The 21,308-nt window shown below is 41.7% G+C and overlaps 1 protein-coding gene across 6 annotated transcripts in view; it reads left to right on the top strand.

The window, feature by feature from the left end:
• PDS5A (PDS5 cohesin associated factor A) overlaps positions 1-21,033 on the top strand; it is a 153,318-nt gene extending 132,285 nt beyond the window's left edge. For 4 of the 6 annotated variants that reach the window (XM_016951458.4, XM_063808733.1, XM_063808734.1 and 1 more), the window contains 4 exons: positions 930-1,075; positions 3,666-3,774; positions 7,542-7,894; positions 8,176-8,343. In XM_016951458.4, the coding sequence (XP_016806947.1) occupies positions 930-1,075; positions 3,666-3,774; positions 7,542-7,894; positions 8,176-8,212 (645 nt within the window). In that variant the 3' untranslated portion in view covers positions 8,213-8,343. Of the gene's footprint in view, positions 1-929; positions 1,076-3,665; positions 3,775-7,541; positions 7,895-8,175; positions 8,344-18,408 lie in introns of those variants that run through there. The other 2 variants (XM_526554.8, XM_063808735.1) reach the window with 1 other exon arrangement.
• Positions 21,034-21,308: the final 275 nt, after the last annotated feature.

Raw genomic sequence — 21,308 nt, 5'->3', positions numbered from 1 at the left:
ATTGTATAGTTCCTGATTCTTAGGGATCACATTATGGATTTAAAGCATCTAAAGCAGCCATGCTTTTAGAATTTTTCTGCCAGCAACCACTCCTCTGAAATGCCACTGTGTGTTCTCATCAGTAATGTTAAGCACAGTTTATTTACAATTCACAAAGAAGACTTTCCTGGGAAATGGTATAACCAACTTAGGTATATAAGATAAAAGAAATAATTTTATACTACTAATGAATTAGACAATTCATGTTCTATGTAAGTAATATGGTGACACCTAAAACAGCAAAAGGAAATTTAGTTTTTTGTAAACAGTTCCTAAACTATTACTATATATATCCAATAGTTTATTTATAGGAGCATTTATTATGTATGTATTTTGCTATATTTTAGGGGAACTTTGTATTTTGATTGAATAATAAAGGATAAATTAATATTACCTAGTTATTATTAAGTAGAGATATGCTTATGACTTTTGATTGTATTAAGGCAACCAAACACAATTTTACAGAATGATCTTTTTTTTTTTCTTGAGACAGTCTCATTTTGTCACCCAGGCTGGAGTACAGTGGTGCGATCTCAGCTCACTGCAACCTTCACCTCCTGGGTTCAGGCAATTCTCATGCCTCAGTCTATTGAGTAGATGGGACTACCGGCTTATACCACCACACCTGGCTAATTTTTGTATTTTTGGTAGAGGTTGGGTTTCACTCTTTTGGCCAGACTGGTCTTGAACTCATGGCCTCAAGTGATCCACCTCCCAAAGTGCTGGGATTTGCGGTCAGGAGCCAGTATGCCTGGCCCAGAATGAACATTTCTGGTAAATTTAACTAATTAGCACTTAACAATATCTCTTACTTGTGTCTAAATTTACATGTATACATGGTAAGGTATAAACGTGTGTGTTTTTTGGGGGTTTTTTGTTTTTGTTTTTAGCCAAAGCCTGCTGGAGTACTAGGTGCAGTGAATAAGCCTTTATCAGCAACGGGAAGGAAACCCTATGTTAGAAGCACTGGCACTGAGACTGGAAGCAATATTAATGTAAATTCAGAGCTGAACCCTTCAACCGGAAATCGATCAAGGCAACTTTTCTCTCCAATTATTTTGTTACTAGCACTCACTACTTGGTTTATCTTTTATTCCTAAAGTGCTGTCTCATAAAATGGTCTTCTGTCATTAGCGGTGTTCTGGTACAAAATAATATTGATAAATTTTAATATTTTCTTTTCTGGGTTTTTTTTTTTTTTTTTTTTTGAGACAAAGTCTCGCTCTTGTCCCCGCCCAGGCTAGAGTGCAATGGCGCAATCTTGGTTCACTGCAACCTCTGCCTCCCGGGTTCAAGCAATTTTCCTGCCTCAGCCTCCCGAGTAGCTGGAATTACAGGCGCCTGCCACCACGCCCCGCTAATTTTTGTATTTTTAGTAGAGACGGGGTTTCACCATGTTGGCCAGGCTGGTCTCGAACTCCTGACCTGAGGTGATCCGCCTGCCTCAGCCTCCCAAAGTGTTGGGATTACAGGCGTAAGCCACCGCACCCAGCCAGTATTTTCTTTTTTTTCTTAATTTTATGTAATTTTTTTTAAGAGACAGGGTCTCACTTTGTTGCTTAGGCTGGAGGGCAGTGGCAGGATCATAGCTCACCGCAGCCTCAGACTCCTGGGCTCTAGGGATCTTCTCGCTTCAGCATCCCAAGTAGCTGGGACTACAGGCATGCACCACCAACCCCCAGCCAATTTTCTTTTGTACTTTTCATAAAGATGGAGTTTCGTCATCTTCCCCAGGTCGGGCTCGATCTCCTGGGCTCAAGTGATCCACCCCCTTCAGCCTCCCAAAGTGCTGGGATTACAGGTGCAAACCACCGCACCTGGGCACATTTTAGTATTTTCAATGAGGAAATCAAGAATGTACTGCACACTTTGAAACTATTAATATATAGCATTCTAAGTGTATAGAAAAATTAACAGAAAATAATATAAGAATTAATAATACAACCAATTTATATCAAAATACTTATTTTTAATATTTTTGAGACAGAGTGTCTCTGTCCGTCACTCAGGCTGGAGTGCAGTGATGGGATGTCAGCTCACGGCAACCTCCACCTCCTGGTTTCAAGTGATTCTCACACCTCAGCTTCCTGAGCTTACAGGCACACGCCACCACTCCCAGCTAATTTCTGTATTTTTAGTAGAGACAGGGTGTCACCATGATTGCCACACTAGTCTCTGCCCACCTTGGACTCCCAAAGTGCTGGGATTACAGTCATGAACCATCACGCCTGGCCCAAAATGTTTTTTTTTTATACGTAAGAAAATTCAACCCTTAGGAAAACTATGAAAACATTAACTTTTAAATAAATTGAAATGCTTTTTAATTTTTAACTCAAATTAGTATAGGAGGGCTGGGTGTAGTGCCTTATGGCTGTGATCCCAGCACTTTAGTAGGCCAAGGCAGGATTATCACTTGAGGCCAGAAGTTCAAGTCTAAAGTGAGCTATGATGTCTCTGCTACACTCCAGCCTGGGTGACAAAGCAAGACCCTGTCTCTTAATAAAAAGAAAAGGCCATGTGTGATGGCTCACACCTGTAATCCCAGCACTTTGGGAGGCCGAGGAAGGATAATCACTGGAGCCCAGGAGTTCGAAACCAATCTGGGCATCATGGGGGCATACACTTGTAGTCCCAGCTACTTGGGAGCTCAGGAGGCGGAGGCAGGAAGATCACTTGAGCCCAGGAGTTCTAGGCTATATCAGCTATGATTACATATTTCATTTCAGCCTAAGACCCTGTCTCTTAAAATATATATATATATATATATATATATAAAATAGGATAAGTTTACATTGTTCTAACATTTTCTAATTATAAAAATATTCCATGTTTATTTTAACATGTTAAGTATTCAGTATATTAGCTACTGCATAAGAATTTCTACCTGCAATTTTTTTCATAAACATACTTATTTTGATATATAATAATTGTACATATTTATGGGGTGTTTGTGATATTTTGGTATATGCATAGCATGTATAGTGATCAAATCAGGGTAATTAGGATATCCGTCACATCAAACCTTTATCATTTCCGACCCTACTCTTAGGAACACTTAATATTGTGGTTTTTATAGATATTATTCTTACACATGAAATCTTAAGAATAAACTCAACCAATGATGTTTTAAACCACTTTTAGCAAAAATGAAGCCCAAGATATGAAATCAGTTAACATGGTTTAAAGAATAGTGGGGCCTCAAATACCTACCAAATAGCCTCTTCTGACAGCCCCCTTTTTTGTAGAACACTATGGAAATGACAACTATACTATGGTCTGTAGTTTTATTTTTGTTTTAGGATTTTCTATTCCCAAAAGATAAAGCTTACAGTGGTTGTGTTATTTTGTCTCTTGACGATTAACCCTTTTGTCAAGTAGTCTTAGGCAGTCATTTCTGTCTTAATGTTATTAAGGCAAAATGGAAATTGATACCACTTTATCAAAGCTAAATGGAAAATGATATTTTTAAAGCAATAGTCTATAACTACAGAGTATCCGAATCTTGCTATTGTTGCTTCAATTGTCAAGGTTTCGAAACCAGCCTAAGCCTTTCTTTATTGGTACGGTGAGAGAGTGAACTTTCTCTTCATGGAAATATGAAGTCTTGGTTTATTTGTTTTAAACAGGGAACAGAGTTCAGAGGCAGCAGAAACTGGAGTTAGTGAAAATGAAGAGAACCCTGTGAGGATTATTTCAGTCACACCTGTAAAGAATATTGACCCAGTAAAGAATAAGGTAAATTTTAAAATTTAACAAGTGGATTTTTTCCATGGAGATTATTACAGTTTTTCCGTAGGGATGAGAAATCTACAGCCAACACTTCAATGCACATGCTACATTTTAAACTTGTGTGTATTACCACACACCTTCTCCCCGCCCCCCGCACCCCGGCTATACTTTCCAAAAATGATTCTGCTTACCTCCACCCACTTTATAAGAATTTATGTGGTCTGGCTGGGCACAGTGGCTTACACCTGTAATCATCTCTACTAAAAATAAAAAAATTACTGGGGCGTGGTGGTTGGCACCAAAATCCCAGCTACTCAGGAGGCTGAGGCAGGAAAATCGCTTGAGCCCAGGAGGCGGAGGTTGCAGTGAGCTGAGATAACACCATTGCACTCCAGCCTGGGTGACAGAGGCAGACTCTGCCTCCAAAAAAAAAAAAAAAAAATTTGTGTGGTCACCTACCCGTAATGGTATCCTTTTCCTATACTACCCATTTCAACTCTTTTAAAGAATAGGAATTGAGGCCTGGTGCGTTGGCTCATGCCTGTAATCCCAGCACTTTGGGAGGTTGAAGCGGGTGGATCATGAGGTCAGTAGTTTGAGACCAGCCTGGCCAACATGGCGAAACCCCGTCTCTATAAAAGTACAAAAATTAACCGGACGTGGTGGCAGGCGCCTGTAATCTCAGCTACTCAGGAGGCTGAGGCAGGAGAATTGCTTGAACCCAGGAGGCGGAGGTTGCAGTGAGCCAAGATCGTGCCATTGCACTCCAGCCTGAACGACAGAGTGAGACTCTGTCTCAAAAAAGGAATTGAGAGTTTTTGAAATATTTCAAAAGTTTGTTGATTCCCATGAGAGATCAGCCCTTTGCTTTGTTTCTACTGTGTTTTTAAAAGTTCGTCTTGGCTGGGTGCAGTAACTTACACCTGTAATCGTGCACTTTGGGAGGCAAAGATGGGTGGATCACTTGTGGTCAGGAGTTCGAGACCAGCCTGCCAACATGGTGAAACCCTGTCTCTACTAAAAATACAAAATATTAGCCAGGCATGGTGGCGCACACCTGTAATCCCAGCTACTCAAGAGGTCGAGACAGGAGAATCACTTGAACCCTCGAGGTGAAGGTTGCAGTGAGCCAACATCATGCCATTGCATTCCAGCCTGGGCGACAAGAGTGAGACTTGGTGGATCACCTGAAGTGAAACCCTGTCTCTGCTAACAAAGTGCAAAAATTACTTGCCTGGAGTCCCAGCTATGCGGGAGCCGACCCGGCGCAGTGGCTCACACCTGTAATTCCAACACGTTGGGAGGCCGAGGCAGGCAAATCGCCTGAGGTCAGGAGTTCCAGACCAGCCTGGCCAACATGGTGAAAACTCGTCTCTACTAAAAATACAAAAATTAGCTGGGCGTGGTGGTGTGCACCTGTAATCCCAGCTGCTTGGGAGGCTGAGGCAGGAGAACTGCTTGAACCTAGGAGGTGGAGGTTGCAGTGAGCCAAGATCACGCCACTGTGCTACAGGCTGGTCTTGAACACGTGACCTCAGGTGATCCACCCTCCTCAGCCTCCCAAAGTGCTGAGATTACAGGCGTGAGCCGTGCTTGACGACTTTGTTGATCTTTAAACGATACCGCCCAATTTTGTTTTGTTTTGTTTTGAAACAGGATCTCACCATGCCCAACCCAATTTCTTAATTTTTTGGCAGGAGAGGAGTGGTGCATAATCGATAGGAGCATCACACATATCGGACTTTTGCCTCTTGGCTCTGCCACTCACTGGCTATGTGTTGACTTGAGCAGGTCGCTTGACTTCTCTGGTCTTCTTTCAGTTGTTTTTTTTTTTTTTTTGGTTCTGTTTTGTTTTCTTTTCTTTTGTTTTTTGAGACGGAGTCTCTGTCGCCTGGGCTGGAGTGCAGTGGCACAATCTCAGTTCACTGCAACCTCTGCCTCCTGGGTTCAAGCGATTCTCCTGCCTCAGCCTCCTGAGTAGCTGGGATTACAGGCACGCACCACCATGCCCAGCTAATTTTTGTATTTTTAGTAGAGACGGGGTTTCACCATGTTGGCCAGGCTGGTCTTGAACTCCTGACCTCGTGATTCGTCCACCTTGGCCTCCCAAAGTGCTGGAATTACAGGCATGAGCCACCGCATCTGGCTCAACTATTAAATGAAATTGGTAATTTATCTCAGTAAGAATGGCTTGAAGATATTATTATTTCCTCCCCCGCCCCCCCCCCGAATCATATTCTTGAAGTGCTTATCTTTTTATTGCTCACCATATACTTATTGTAGTCATCAAATATTTTAGATATTACCCTTGGGTACATTAAATATACTAGGATTATGCAGTTACACCACAGTAGCTTAACTTTTCCTATCCAAACTCTCATTTTCTGAACTCAGCTACATGAGGATACTTTCTGAGATGGAGTCTTTCTCTGTTGCCCAGGCTAAAGTGCAGTGGCGCGATCTCGGCTTACTGCAACCTCCGCCTCCTGGGTTCAAACCATTCTCCTGCCTCAGCCTCCTGAGTAGCTGGATTATAGGCACCTGCCACCGTGCCTAGCTGATTTTTGTATTTTTAGTAGAGATGTGGTTTCACCATCTTGACCAGGCTGGTCTTGAACTCCTGACCTCGTGATCCACCCACCTCGGCCTCCCAAAGTGCTGGGATTACAGCCGTGAGCCACCATGCCCGCCCGACGTTACATTTTTAGATCAATCTCTTGCTATCTAAACTCTTTCTGCTTGGTGTTTGAAACACAGCATGTCAGTGGATTCAGGTAACAAGTTACCTCTTATTATCAAAACTCTTAGAATCCAGATACCAATAGATTAGAATATTGTGGGATCCTTGTGTAAAATTAAGCAGTCTTGACTTAAACAAACTTACATAGAAAAATGCATATTGCCATAGACATTGAGTTACATTGAGAGTTAGATTTTATTTTTCAAGTACTATTTGTGCTTTATATTTTTATTATTGCAATTTTTTTCCCCCCAAGACAGAGTTTTGCTCTTGTTGCCCAGGCTGGAGTGCAATGGTGCAATCTCGGCTATTCTCCTGCCTCAGCCTCCTAAGTAGCTGGGATTACAGGCATGGGCCACCATGCCTGGCTAATTTTGTATTTTTAGTAGAGACAGGGTTTCTCCATGTTGGTCAGGCTGGTCTTGAACTCCCAACCTCAGGTGATCCGCCCGTCTCGGTCTCCCAAAGTAGTGAGATTACAGGCGTGAGCCACCGTGCCGGGCTTGCAATTACTATTTTGAGATAAGATCTCCCTCTGTCACCCAGGCTGGAGTCCAGTGGCATAATCTCTGCTTACTGTAGCCTCAACCTCCCAGGCTTAAGCAATCCTCCCACCTCAGCCTCCCAAGTAGCTGGGACTACAGGCACAAGCCACCATGCCCGGCTAATTTTTTGAATTATTTGTAGATATGGGATCTCACCATGTTGCCGGGGATTGTTTGGAACTCCTGGGCTCAAGCGATCCTCCCGCTTTAGCCTCCTAAAGTGCTGCGATTACAGGCGTGAGCCACTGTTCCCAGCCTTTGCTTTTTAATGAGCATTTATTGAGCACATTATATATGCTATACACCATGGTAGGTACCAGGCACAGTCACTCTCCTCAAGGAGCTTACTTTCCTAATGTGATGTAAGCAGTTAACTGGAAGCCCTCAAATCCAGACTCCTTTAAAATACTTTCAAAACACTCTTTTCTAATAGAGATCATTAATACTTAAGGAATTTGTGTTTATAGAATTGTTTTGTGCTTTTTTAGGAAATTAATTCTGATCAGGCTACCCAGGGCAACATCAGCAGTGACCGAGGAAAGAAAAGAACAGTAACAGCAGCTGGTGCAGAGAATATCCAACAAAAAACAGATGAGAAAGTAGATGAATCGGGACCTCCCGCCCCTTCCAAACCCAGGAGAGGACGTCGACCCAAGTCTGAATCTCAGGGCAATGCTACCAAAAATGATGATCTAAATAAACCTATTAACAAGGGAAGGAAGAGAGCTGCAGTGGGTCAGGAGAGCCCTGGGGGTTTGGAAGCAGGTAATGCCAAAGCACCCAAACTGCAAGATTTAGCCAAAAAGGCAGCACCAGCAGAAAGACAAATTGACTTACAAAGGTAATGTACGCCATTCTTCCTCAAGTGGGAATTTAGACATTTTGTTTTATTCGTAGTATATTCTTAGTGCCAGTCACCCCAAACACCTAAGCATTTGAGAGAGAAACCTGCATCTGGTTTTCCTGGGTCCGTTTATAATAGCATCTGTTATTATCTCATAACTTCCAGTTTTAAGGCACAAATTTGAAGAAAAATCTTTTTTGTTTGTGTAATTTTTATTTAGGATATGGTATTTTGATATTTCTATTTTTATTAACAAGACAAATATTTCTTTTGCTTAGTGCCTTTCAAGTGGTTGCAGAGGTTTACATAAAATAAGGGCTGCCTTTTGGATACAAGGTCCCAGAAATGGAGAAAACAGTCACAAAATGTCAATAGGTAATAGGTCCCACTCTTTAATTCTTCGTGTTATAGTTAATTCTAACACAGGTCAACAACTTACATCTTCCCCACCCTGCCCAGAAAAACAACTTACCAAACTGTTCATCTTTGATCATTCTTGTGCTGAGATTTCAGACTTTTCCTGTTGGAAATCTAGAAGGTGGCTCCTTTCACCTTGGCCTTAGAACTTAACTCATCCTCCTTTTTTCCTTACATACCTAACTCATTTACCCCTGAATTAGACTGTAGGCATTTGAGTTTCTTCTAGGGAAGAGTCCCAGATTTGATCAGCTCAGGATACCCCCACTATCCTGCTTCAGTATTTTTATAAAACTCAATGTCAGGCCGTGCTCAGTGGCTCATGCCTGTAATCCCAACACTTTGGGAGGCCTAGGTGGGTGGATCACCTGAGGTCAGGAGTTCAAGACCAGCCTGACCAACATGGTGAAACCCCATCTCTACTAAAAAAAAAAAAAAAAAGGAAATGCAAAAAGTTAGCCAGGTGTGGTGGTGCATGCCTGTAATCCCAGCTACTCAGGAGGCTGAGGCAGGAGAATGACTTGAACCCAGGAGGCAGAGGTTGCAGTGAGCCAAGATTGCGACACTGCACTCCAGTCTGGACGACAGAGTGAGACTCCATCTCAAAAATAAAAATATAAATAAAATACAAAATTAGTCGGGCATGATGTTGTGTGCCTGTACTCAGGGAGCTGAGGTGGGAGGATTGCTTGAGCCTGGGGCTGAGGTTAGCGGGAATAGGCTTTAGTGTTTAATGGGGATGGAGTTTCAGTCGGGAAACGTGAAAAAGTTCTAGAGATGGATGGTGGTAATGGTTGTACACAATATAAATAATTGGCCACTTCAGAAAGGTCATGGAAAACTGGAGTTAAGAGATAAAAATAGAAACTTTCTCAACATAAGCTCCATCAACTTCAAGACACTTTTTGTAAGCAATGATAGAAGCCATTTAGTCCATCCCCAAAGAACTGAGGGTCCTGTGAGTTTAACCATTTCAAACAGTCTTTTTTTCATTAGTGACCAAAGAAAAATTGGCACTCTTTAAAAATTTTTTTAAGATTAAGAAGCAAAAAGAAGTCAGAAGAAGCCAAATCAGTACTATAAGCTGGATGCCTAATGATTTCCCATGGGAACTCTTGCAGAATTGCCCTTGTCTGATGAGAGGAATGAGCGAGAAGAACATTGTCATGGTGGAGGAGGACTCTCTGGTGAAGCTTTCCCAGGCATTTTTCTGCTAAAGCTTTGACTTTGTCCAAACACTCATAATAAGCAGATATTATTATTTGTTGGCTTTCCAGAAACTCAACAAGCAAAATGCCTTGAGCATCCCAAAAAACTGTTGCCATGACCTTTACTCTTGACCAGTCTGCTTTTCCTTTCACTGGACCACTTGGCCACTTTGACCTCTTAGTACTCTTTTTTTTTTTTTGAGACAATATCTGGCTCTCTTGCCCAGGCTAGAGTGCAATGACGCGGTCTTGCCTCACTGCAGCCTCAACCTCCCTGGTAGCTGGGACTACAGGCACGCGCCACTGTGCCCAGCTAAATTGCTTTGATTGTGCTTTGTCTTCGGGATTGTACTGGTAAAGCCATGTTTCAGTTCCTATTGCAGTTCTTCAAATAAGTGCTTCAGGATCTTGATCCTACTTGTCTAGACTTTCTATCCAAAGCTCTGCTCTTGTCTACAGCTGATCTGGGTGCAAAGGGTTTTAACAGCCATTGAGTGGAAAGCTTGCTCAACTTTAATTTTTCAGTCAGAATTTTGTAAGCTGAACCAGTTGAAATGACCACAGTGTTGGCTATTGTTTCTGCTCTTGTCAGTCCTCTTGAATCGGCAGAAACAAGATGAATTTTTTTCCCCGTAAATTGATGTGGAGGGCATGATGTTCAACATCATCTCAACCCTTCCTGAAACAGTTTATCCAGCTGGGCATCATGGTTCATGCCTATAATCCTACCACTTTGGGAGGCTGAGGCTGGCAGATGACTGGAGCCTAGGAGTTTTAAGACCAGCCTGGGCGATATGGCAAAACCCCATATCTACAAAAAAAATAGAAAAATTAGCCAGGTGTCTGGTATGTGCCCATAGTCTTGGCTACTTCAGAGGCTGAGGTGAGGGGATCACCTGAGCCTGGGAGGTCGAGGCTACAGTGAGTCATGATCATGCCACTCCTCACTGCACCCTAGCCTGGGTGACCGAGGAGACCCTGTCACACACACACAAAATACCAATTTTAAGCTACTGATTTCTTTGGGGCATTGTCTCATAAACTTTTCCTAAAGCATCAGTGATTTCGCCATTCTTCCACCCAAGCTTCACCAGACATTTGATGCTTTTCTTGCTTCAATTTTAGCAGAATCCTATTGCTCTGATAGGGACTCTCTTCAAACTTTTTTCTTTTTTCTTTTCTTTTTTTTTTTTTTTTTGAGATGGAGTTTCACTCTTGTGGCCCAGGCTGGAGTGCAACGACACGATCTCAGCTCACTGCAACCTCTGCCTCCTAGGTTCAAGCGATTCTCCTGCCTCAGCCTCCCTAGTATCTGGGATTACAGGCGCCCGCCACCACACCCAGCTAATTTTATATATTTATTTATTTATTTATTATTTTTTTCTTTTTTTTAGTAGAGATGGGGTTTCACTATGTTGGCCAGACTGGTCTTGAACTCCTGACCTCAGGTGATCCACCCACCTTGGCCTCCCAAAGTGCTGGGATTACAGGCGTGAGCCACCACGCCCAGCCTCTTCAAACTTTTTTGAGAGACCAGTCTCACTCTGTCACTCAGGCTGGAGTGCAGTGGCACCATCATGGCTCACTTTGTTCTATGAGAGCACTGAGGCTCAAGCAATCCTCTTGCCTCAGCTTCCCAAGTAGCTGGGACCATAGGTGTGCACCACCATGGCTGGCTAATTTCTTTTTAAATTTTTTGGGTCTTGCTGTATTGCCCAGGCTGGTCTCAAACTCCTGGAATCAAGCAGTCTTCCTGCCCCCAAGCAATCTTCCTGCCCCAGCCCTCAAACTTTTCAAATATTTTCAGTGCCTCAAACTAGATCCTGATCAGACATAACAAGTTAGTATGAGTTTATTTTGGTGCAAAAAAAAAATTTTGAGCCGGGCACGGTGGCTCATGCCTGTAATCTCAGCACTTTGGGAGGCGGGTGGATCACGAGGTCAGGAGATCGAGACCATCCTGGCTAACGCGGTGAAATCCCGTCTCTACTAAATATACAAAAAATTAGCCAGGCGTGGTGGCAGGCACCTGTACTCCCAGCTACTCGGGAGGCTGAGGCAGGAGAATGGCATGAACCCAGGGGGCGGAGCTTGCAGTGAGCAGAGATCACACACTGCACTCCAGCCTGGGCGACAGAGTGAGACTCCAACTCAAAAAAAAAAAAAATTGAAATCCATGCATAATTATTTCATAACATTCATTTTCCACAAACTTTTTGAAGACCCCTTATATTCTTGTTTTTGGGTTTTTGTTTTGTTTTGTTTTTGAAATGGAGTCTTGCTCTGTCACCCAGGCTGGAGTACAATGGTGAGATCTCGGCTCACTGCACCCTCTGCCTCCCGGGTTCATTCAAGGGATTCTTGTGCCTCATCCTCCGGAGTAGCTGGGACTGCAGATGTGCGCCACCACACCCGGCTAATTTTTGTATTTGTAGTAGAGACGGGTTTCACCGTGTTGGGCAGCCAGACCCCTAATATTCTTTTTTTTTTTTTTTTTTTTTGAGACGGAGTTTCGCTCTTGTTGCCTAGGCTGGAGTGCAATGGTGTGATCTCGGCTCACCGCAACCTCCGCCTTCCAGTTCAAGCAATTCTCCTGCCTCAGCCTCCCTAGTAGCTGGGATTACAGGCATGCGCCACCAAGCCTGGCTAATTTTGTATTTTTAGTAGAGACAGGGTTTCTCCACGTTGGTCAGGCTGGTCTTGAACTCCCGACCTCAGGTGATCCGCCCACCTTGGCCTCCCAAAGTGCTGGGATTGCAGGCGTGAGCCATCGCACCCATCCCTTTATATTCTTAATGCCATTAAACTTTATACTTAAAAATGGTTAAAATGATAAATTGTATTTGATATATATTTTATCATAATTTTAAATTTTGCTGCATTAAAAAACAGCTAATGGTAATATAGTGCTTATTATAAGTCAAGCTCAATAATAAGCTCTTTATTTGTTAACCCATTGAATCCTTAAAACAACTCTATGGCCGGGCACGGTGGCTCACGCCTGTAATCCCAGCACTTTAGGATGCCAAGGTGGGCAGATCACGAGGTCAGGAGTTCAAGACCAGCCTGGCCAATATGGTGAAACCCCATCTATAATAAAAATACAAAATTTAGCCGGGCATGGTGGTGCGCGCGCCTCTAGTCCCAGCTACTCGGTAGGCTGAGGCAGAAGAATTGCCAGGAGGCAATTGAACTTGGGAGGCGGAGGTTGCAGTGAACCAAGATCACACCATGCACTCCAGCCTGGATGACAGAACAAGACTCCATCTCAAAAAACAAAAACAACTCTATGTGGCTAAGTACTGCATTCTCCCCAGTACTATCATTTCCTCCCAAAAGTGGAGGAAACCCAGGTATAAAGGGCTATATAGCTTTTGATCCCTTACATAAATGGGATTATAGGCGTGAGCCGTTGCGCGCGGCAGAACTGTAAGTAAAAGCACTAGTTTATTTGAAATAATCACGGGTTAAATTAGACCAATTCTACTCATCTTTTTCACCTCTTTTGGTAGTACATGCAAACAAAATCCTTGCATTTTAGGATTAGAGAGGAAAACCGAGAGATAGATCAGATGTTTTTGAAAGTGGCATACTTTAATTGAATCTAACACCCAATGCCAAGAACAAGACTGGGGTGAAAATTAGTTCAAATGGGCTGGGCATGGTGGCTCACACCTTTAATCCCAGCACTTTGGGAAGCCTAGGTGGGCAGATCACTTGAGGTCAGGAGTTTGAGACCAGCCTGGCCAACATGGTGAAACCCTATCTCTACTAAAAATACAAAATTAGCTGGGCGTGGTGGCACACACCTGTAATCTCAGCTACTCAGGAGGCTGAGGCAGGAGAATTGCTTAAACCTGGGAGGTGGAGGTTGCAGTGAGCCAAGATCACGCCAGTGTACTCCATCCTGGGCAACAGAGTGATACTCTGTCTCAAAAAAATGAAAATTAACAAAAATTAGTTCAAATGTTATTTGGTACTATAGCAAGACCCTGTCTCTACAAAAAATTTAAAAAGAAATTAGCCCAACATGGTGGTATTCACCTGTGGTCCCAGCTACTTGGGATGCTGTGGCAGGAGGATTGCTTGAGCCTCAGTGTTCATAGCTCCAGTGGGCCATGATGGTGCCACTGTACTCCAGCCTGAGTGATAGGTGCCTGGCATCTGTATTAGTAGTGACAGTAGGAAGTGTTTTATGAGCAGATATATGACCTGCCAACATCCATTATTAAGCAAGTACCACACTATATGAGCATAAAGAAATGAAGACCTGAACGGACCTTGCTCAGGTCACTTGGCTAGTGCTACACAGGGCATGGCTTAAGATCCCAGCATATCACTTATTGTCTGTCTGCCTCATGATACTGCTCATGGCGGTAGCTTGGAAATTTCTTTTTTTTTTTTTTGAGTTGGAGTCTCAGACTGTCGCCCAGGCTGGAGTACAGTGGCTCGATCCTCAGCTCTTTGCAAGCTCCACCTCCTGGGCTCACGCCATTCTCCTGCCTCAGCCTTCTGAGTAGCTGGGACCACAGGCACCCACCACCACGCCCGGCTAATTTTTTGTATTTTTAGTGGAGACAGGGTTTCACCGTGTTAGCCAGGATGGTCTTGATCTCCTGACCTTGTGATCCACCTGCCTCGGCCTCCCAAAGTGCCAGGATTATAGGCGTGAGCCACCGCGCCTGGCCGGAAATTTTTTTTTTTTTTTTTTTTGGAGATGAAGTCTCACTCTGTCACCCAGGCTGGAGTGTAGTGGCACAGTCTTGGCTCACTGCGACCTCCACCTCCTGGATTAAAGCAATTTTTCTGCTTCAGCCTCCCGAATAGCTAGAACTACAGGTGTGTGCCACCACACCAGCTAATTTTTGTGTTTTTGTAGAGATGAGGTTTCACCATATTGGTCAGGCTGGTCCTGATCTCCTGACCTCGTGATCCACCCACCTCGGCCTCCCAAAGTGCTGGGATTACAGGTGTGAGCCACCATGCCCGGCCTCAGCTGATGTTTTGACTGCCCTTCAGTTGAATGGTCAAAATCCTGAAAGTGCCAACTATTTTTATTTCATGTGGAACTGCAGCTTCCACCTTGCTACAAGATTCTAAACATAGCTCTCATTAACTGCTAGTATTCCCTGTGAGTGATTTGACATTCCACCTGCATTTTCCTGAGACCTGGTGAGGATCATCCTGTTAAGGTTTTATATCATTACAGTTTCAACCAACTAACTGGTAAGAGAAGACATAGAGGTGCCAAACCTGAGAGCAATCAAACACACTGCTGAGCTACAGGGTGATAGAATCAGCTCTCCTTAGGGGCCTTGCATTGTGGAGTCTGATCGGGATTGCTGCACTAAGTTCAGCCCTGGGTTTTATTTGATAAAGAAGGCCTGGCACCCTTGTGCTTCTCTGTGGCCCTGCATTCTAACTCCAGGTGCCCAATTTATCAGTCTTTTATTTTTCCTTGCATGATTCTCCACACCTTTCACTTGCTTTATTTTTCACTTCCTAGATGATCATTTCCGGCTCTGTTCACAACTCTGCAGTAATATCTCAAAAGAGCTTACCTCTTAACCTCACCCCAGTCATCTATAGGTGCTCTTTTGTCGATCTGAGTACAGAATCCCACCCCAGAGTGGTACTTTACACTTGCACCACCTCCAGAAAGCTTGTGCAGTTGTATTACTTGGTATTTACTATCATATTTTATTATCATTAATTAGTGAAAACCATTTTTGAGGCCCTAGTATATGCCAACTACAGTTTACACTTTAGGTTTGTTAACTTCATTTCATCTTCAGCTCTTTTAGGTAGATTTCTGATGTGTGAAGCTTCTAGAGCCATTTTAATACCACAGCCATAACTTCTAATATGTGGCAAGTGCTAACCCTTGCAGAATTCCTCTTACTAGGTTTTTACTCAAAACATTAGGTCAGTAATGATTATTTTTAGCTTGATTCCTACCTATAGGGTTTATTTACTGGTTCAAGGATACTTTATTCCACCAAAACAGAGAGAGGATATGCAAAATTCTACTGGCTTCAGTTTTAGCTGGGAGTTGATGCTAAAGGTTTTAACTTGTAAAGTTAACGTTAGAATTTTTAGATCGGATTTTTGTGGTAAATGTATTCCCTCAGCTATTTGCATGTATGTGGGTTTCAGTAAGTATTCCTGTTTATGTTTTGGGCTGCATTTAGACTTGTTATTCCTTTTGCAAAAATTCCTTGATTTCACCCAATAAAACCAGTAAAAATCAGCCATTTGCAGTGTGGTCAGGAAACAGTCAACAGTATTAGCTGGACATTAGCGTTGGGTCTCTGAGTTTCGGATGAAGGAATGATCATTTCAGTAGTTTAGTTCACTTGTTTTTCCTCTTTGTGTTAAGGCTATCATTCAAAGGGCAAACAGTTCCCAGTGTTGTGAATTGAAAATATGTTCTGAATAGATTTGCTGATTCTTGAGTATGTTTTGCTTACACTTAAGGCCAAATTCTTCCTTGAAGATGAGCTTGTCAATAAACATCAATGGAAAAATAACCCCAAATTTGTGACTTCTGGGGAATTTGAATTTAAAGAGAATATCTGTAGGATAACAGACTGTGGGTTTCTAGTCATTGGATTAACATGTTTTGTTTAGCATGCTTAGTGTGGGAGTGTTCAAGGATCTTAGAATTTGTTTTTCTTAAAGCAAAGAATTGACTGAGTTTTTGTGCTCATTTGTATAATGAGAAGGTTTCCTCCCATCATGTGGGTTCGTATCTCAAAATTAACCCCTAAGTATATATCCTCAAGTGTGTATCCTCATGTGTTAAACAGCTATATATTAGTTCAATATGAATTTTTTTTAGTAACAAGTGAATTTTTCTCAAAATAACATGAAATTTTTCAGAAGCCAAGTGCTTGCAGTGATGGCAGTTCATCTTGGTACATAGATTCAAGTCCAGGAGCTCTTCCAGTGACCTGGGTCTTTCAGAAGTCTGTGAGAGCAGCCCAAGAAATACAGAGGACTCAGGGCTAGGAAAGGGAAGCTTCCTGAAGGTGTAGCAGGCAGCTTGTAAATAATTCTTTGGCCGGGTCTAGTGGTTCATGCCTGTAATCTCAGCACTTTGGGAGGCCAAAGCAGGCTGATCACTAGGTCAGGAGTTCAAGACCAGCCTGGCCAACATAGTGAAACCCCATCTCTACTAAAAATACAAAAATTAGCTGCGCGTTGGGGCGCAACCTATAGTCCCAGCTACTCAAGAGGCCGAGGCAGGAGAATCGCTTGAACCTGGGAGGTAGAGGTTGTGGTGAGCCGAGATCATGCCAAGCACTCCAGCCTGGGCAACAGAGCAAGACTCTGCCTCAAAAAAAAAAAAAAAAAATTCTTTAATAGCATATTGTTAAAATTGCTTCAAATAGTAATAACAAATTAATAGTCTCTGTATGAATTGTAATAATCACTTAGCTCTTTTAGCATTGTTACCTTTATAAAATATGTATGTAGTAAAGGAGTTTGGGAATATATCTTTCTTTCTCTTTTAGGTGTAAAATTGTTGAAAAGGAGACAGTCTTACTACTGATCAGGCTGATTAAAAATGTAGAATGGGCCGGGCGTGGTGGTTCATGCCTGTAATCCCAGCACTTTGGGAGGCCGAGGCAGGCAGATCACGAGGTCTAGAGTTCAAGACCATCCTGACCAACATGGTGAAACACCGTCTCTACTAAAAATACAAAAAATGAGCTGGGCATGGTGGCACGCACCTGTAGTCCCAGCTACTCAGGAGGCTGAGACAGGAGTATTGCTTGAACCCGGGAGGTGGAGCTTGCAGTGAGCCCAGATCACACCACTGCACTCCAGCCTGGCAACAGAGCGAGACTCCATCTCAAATAAATAAATAAATAAATAAATAAATAAATTAATTAAAATGTGGAATGAATTAGGCAAGTTAGGCTGCTAATGCCTTGCCACTGAATTGAACAGCTACAGACAAACCAGAATGCACTTCTCAGGGCAAAAGAACAAATATTGATGAAGTCAAACCCAAGATGCTCATTCCTTTTCCCTAATCTCATCTATTACATGAGTTCCTCCTTCTCCCAAAGAGGAGTAGGTGAGAGGAGGTGAGAAAGAGGCCATGTCCCACTCTCCTGTGCTTCCAGGGATCAGAATTTCCCTCCCTATTAGGGAAATGCGTTTAAAAAAAAAAAAAAAAAACACGCCAGTTTGGTTGGGATGTTTTTAGTATGCTAAAACGTTTATGTTTACCCAGCTCATGAGTCAGAAGTTATTTTGCTGCTTATAAATTCATTTTGCCATAGTATGATAAATAGCTTTTAGTGTTGTAAGCAAATAGGGCATTGGATAGCAGCACTAAGTCATTGAAAACAAAAACTTCTTTATTGGTGTTTGGTTTTTATATAGTTTAGGGAAAGGCTCTTTAAACCAAGTTTCAGGTGAAAAAATGAAAAAACTTTTTAAGGATTTTAGATAACATGCCAAGCACAGTGACTCATGCCTGTAATCCCAGTAGTGAATCTGAGAAGCGCAGGCTTCCCAGATTGCTTGAGCTCAGGAGTTGAAGACCAGCCTGGGCAACATAATGAGATCCCGTCTGTACAAATAATTTAAAAATTAGCCAGCCATGGTGGTGTGCGCCTATAGTTCTAGCTATTTGGGAGGCTCAGGCTGGACGCTGAGCCTGGAGGACCACTTGAACCCAGGAGTTGGGGCTGAGTGAGCCATGATCGTGCCACTGTACTTCAGCCTGAGTGACAGAGTGAGATCCTGATGCTTAAGTTTAAAAAAAAAAAAAAAGATTTTAGATAACAACTATGGAAATGAAATCATTTTCGTTTGGTTTATATCTTCTCCACATCTTTTCTAACTTTGCGTTCTATTCTTAACCCTAAGGTAAAAATGCATTTGCAAAGGGAGAAAATGAAGGCCAAACAGAAGCAGGCTCCAGCTTCTGCAAAAACTTGGATTCACAAATGTCCCTGAACAGAAAATGAAGCTCACTTCAGAACACACACTCTCTGCCTTGAAAACTAAAGAAACTATTACTTCCTTTTCACATGACCACAAGTCCTCTGATGGAAATGTACAGCAGAAACTCTTGAGAGAGAGGCTAAAAGCAACTCTGTTCTCCCCCTTCCCCTAGACTTTTCTTACGAAAAGTCAATAATTAAGCAAATTGCTTAACACTTGGTTCCAGTTCCTGCCTATCTGGAGTTTAAATGCGTAATACACCATTAATTTCCACGCTGCAGTTTTTATTTTAAAGAAAGTAACAAGATGTCTTTACACTGACACTGAAAATTCATCCATTTTAGAGCCAGGAATTCCCATGTTACACAGGAAAAAATAGAAGTCTACTGAATTAATTTTTTAACAGAAAAGAGATCAGATTAAATATTTCTTTGTTTTTCCTTTTGGAAACTTTTATGTATAATTCTTTCTGCCTGCCTACTTTTCTGCAAAAATGAGATGTACAGATTTCGGTTCCCTGCTATGAAAAGTGATGTGGTGGCAATTTTATAAATGTTGCTTTCTGATTTTTATCAGAGTGAGAAAATTAAAATTATTGATTTGCAAGTAGTAAACAGTTCATATTTTGATTTCCCCTCATTTTAGTTTAATATAATTTGCAATAAATGTACATATTGTTGTTTGTTTCATAAAGCATATCACTTTAAAATGGTTTTTACTCCTGTGATTATGTTGGAATATTTGGAATTTTAAAGGAGTAAAGACTGTCCAGCATTTGGTTTTATAATGTTTGTCACCAGATTTTTATTAATGTAAAAAAAATCAATTTTTAAAAAATAGTTGGACTTTGGCAGCTTTTAAGGAAAGTTGGAGGTGTTTTAGGATTGCTATCAATTTTCAGCATTGTGCTATTTGGAAATAAGTGTTTTGCTTTTGTCTGATGGTCTGGGCTCATTTTTATGTTTATTTTAGAAAACTGTTGCATCAATATATTATGTTTCTTGGCATTGTTCAGCATAGGTAATGTGTGCACTTTATGTGTACACATAATCATATTTAAGTTTTTTGCATAAAATAAATGCTTCTAGATGTCATGGCAGTCTTTTTAATCTTTTTATCATATGCTTTCTTGTGAATTTTTTCATGTTAAAGAGCTAAAGTCATAACATGATTACAGTCAACTCTCCATTATCTATATAAAATAGTGACTATGCCTCAGGTTTTTAATTTTGTGATAACAAAATAACGAAGGCATGTAAGACCTGATTCTGGAGGAACATGAAATTTGTCTTTTCTCATGTCCAGAATTCTATCCTGCCCCCACTGTCCACTGTAGGGTCATCCGCAAAGCCCTAGCAGAATGTGCTCACTCCATTTCCTTACACGTTTCTAGCATGGGTCAGAGGAAACAAATTTGTGTTATAACTTCATCTTGATAGGCTGTAGTGTACATGGGATGTAAAACAAACAAGTGTATCAAAGGTGGGTGATTCTGTTTGAGTGAAGTTTGAGAGTAAATGTCACTTACGTTTCTCATAGATAATCAAGAGTTGGCTGTGTATTGACTGAAAGATGGGTAATTATTTTAAATATGCATTTACACACATTTAGGTATCAGAAGATGCTTAGGGAACAATGGATACCAATGATAGAAAACGATACCTTTACAGGGGCAGAAAAATCCCCACTCTTCCTTATTGCCTCTTCAGAACCCTTTAGAAAGTATAAAATATTGCCTCCAACATGCTGAAAAAGAGTATCTATGCATAAGTATCAGAGAAGTCCCTCAAGCAATCAGTAGGTGTGTTCTATTTAGAGAGAGTTTAAAGTTCTCTTAGCATCAGACAACTTGATTCCTAAGGTTTCCAGTGTGTCACCAACAAAAAGTGCATTGATAGGGACCTTTGTCTCTTCCTCCCTTTGATTAATTGCCCGGCATCACAGTTTACTAGATTACCAAGTGTTACATCATATTAAACAAAATGTAGCAGAACCATCTGCATCAATATATTCCTGTTTAGATTTTTGCAGGAGAGAAGTTAAAAGGATTTGCTCCTTGTATGATGTAAGTGGCCCACCCCAATTTTGTAACATGGTGCAAGTGTCTGGCACTAAGGGAAGCAAGAGTAGGGTTGTGGAAAGACCAAGCTGATGGGGAGGGACTTGTTTACGGGAATTTTTTTAGTTTTCCTTTTCAAAGGAAAACATTAAAATCCCTTAGGAATTTGGTATTCACATCTCAGAGAACTACAACACAAAAGTGCAGACTTATATTTGAGAATTAATGTTAACCCTTTGTGTCTAGTTTGAAGCTTCTTGTATTTGTCTAAAACAACAAGCCAGAATTTTGTATCTCCTTTGATAAAAAGTGTGTATAATGTAAAGTAGTTTTGCATATTCTTGTGCTGCACATGGGCTGAATTTTTAAATTTTTTTTAAAAACTTGAAGCAGAACCTTGTAATTTGTGTAAATGACAAGTGTAAAATCCTACCATAAAATGCTAAAAATATGCACTGTTTCAAATAAAACCAAGAAATGCAGCATTATATAGTAGTGTGGAGCCCTGAATATTCATGTACCCGTGGTATGTCACAAGTTGATAAAATGTCTCTGCATATTTTCTGTTGAGATGCTGGAGTCTGAATATCCTAATTAGAAATCAAAAGCCACCTTCAAACTTCCTGGCTGGGTACTCTGAGGTAGCTTACAGTGGCTAAGGAAGAACATAGTGGATGATAAATTCTGAGGCACATTCGGAATTTCCAAACGAGGTTTGTTTTAGGGGGTGGCTTTTTTTTTGAAATGAGATCTTACCCTGTTG

This window comes from Pan troglodytes, chromosome 3, assembly GCF_028858775.2.
Source record: "Pan troglodytes isolate AG18354 chromosome 3, NHGRI_mPanTro3-v2.0_pri, whole genome shotgun sequence".
Classification (NCBI taxonomy): Eukaryota; Metazoa; Chordata; class Mammalia; order Primates; family Hominidae; genus Pan; species Pan troglodytes.
Note: the sequence above shows the minus strand (reverse complement) of the source record. Positions and strands in the feature narration are given on the sequence as shown.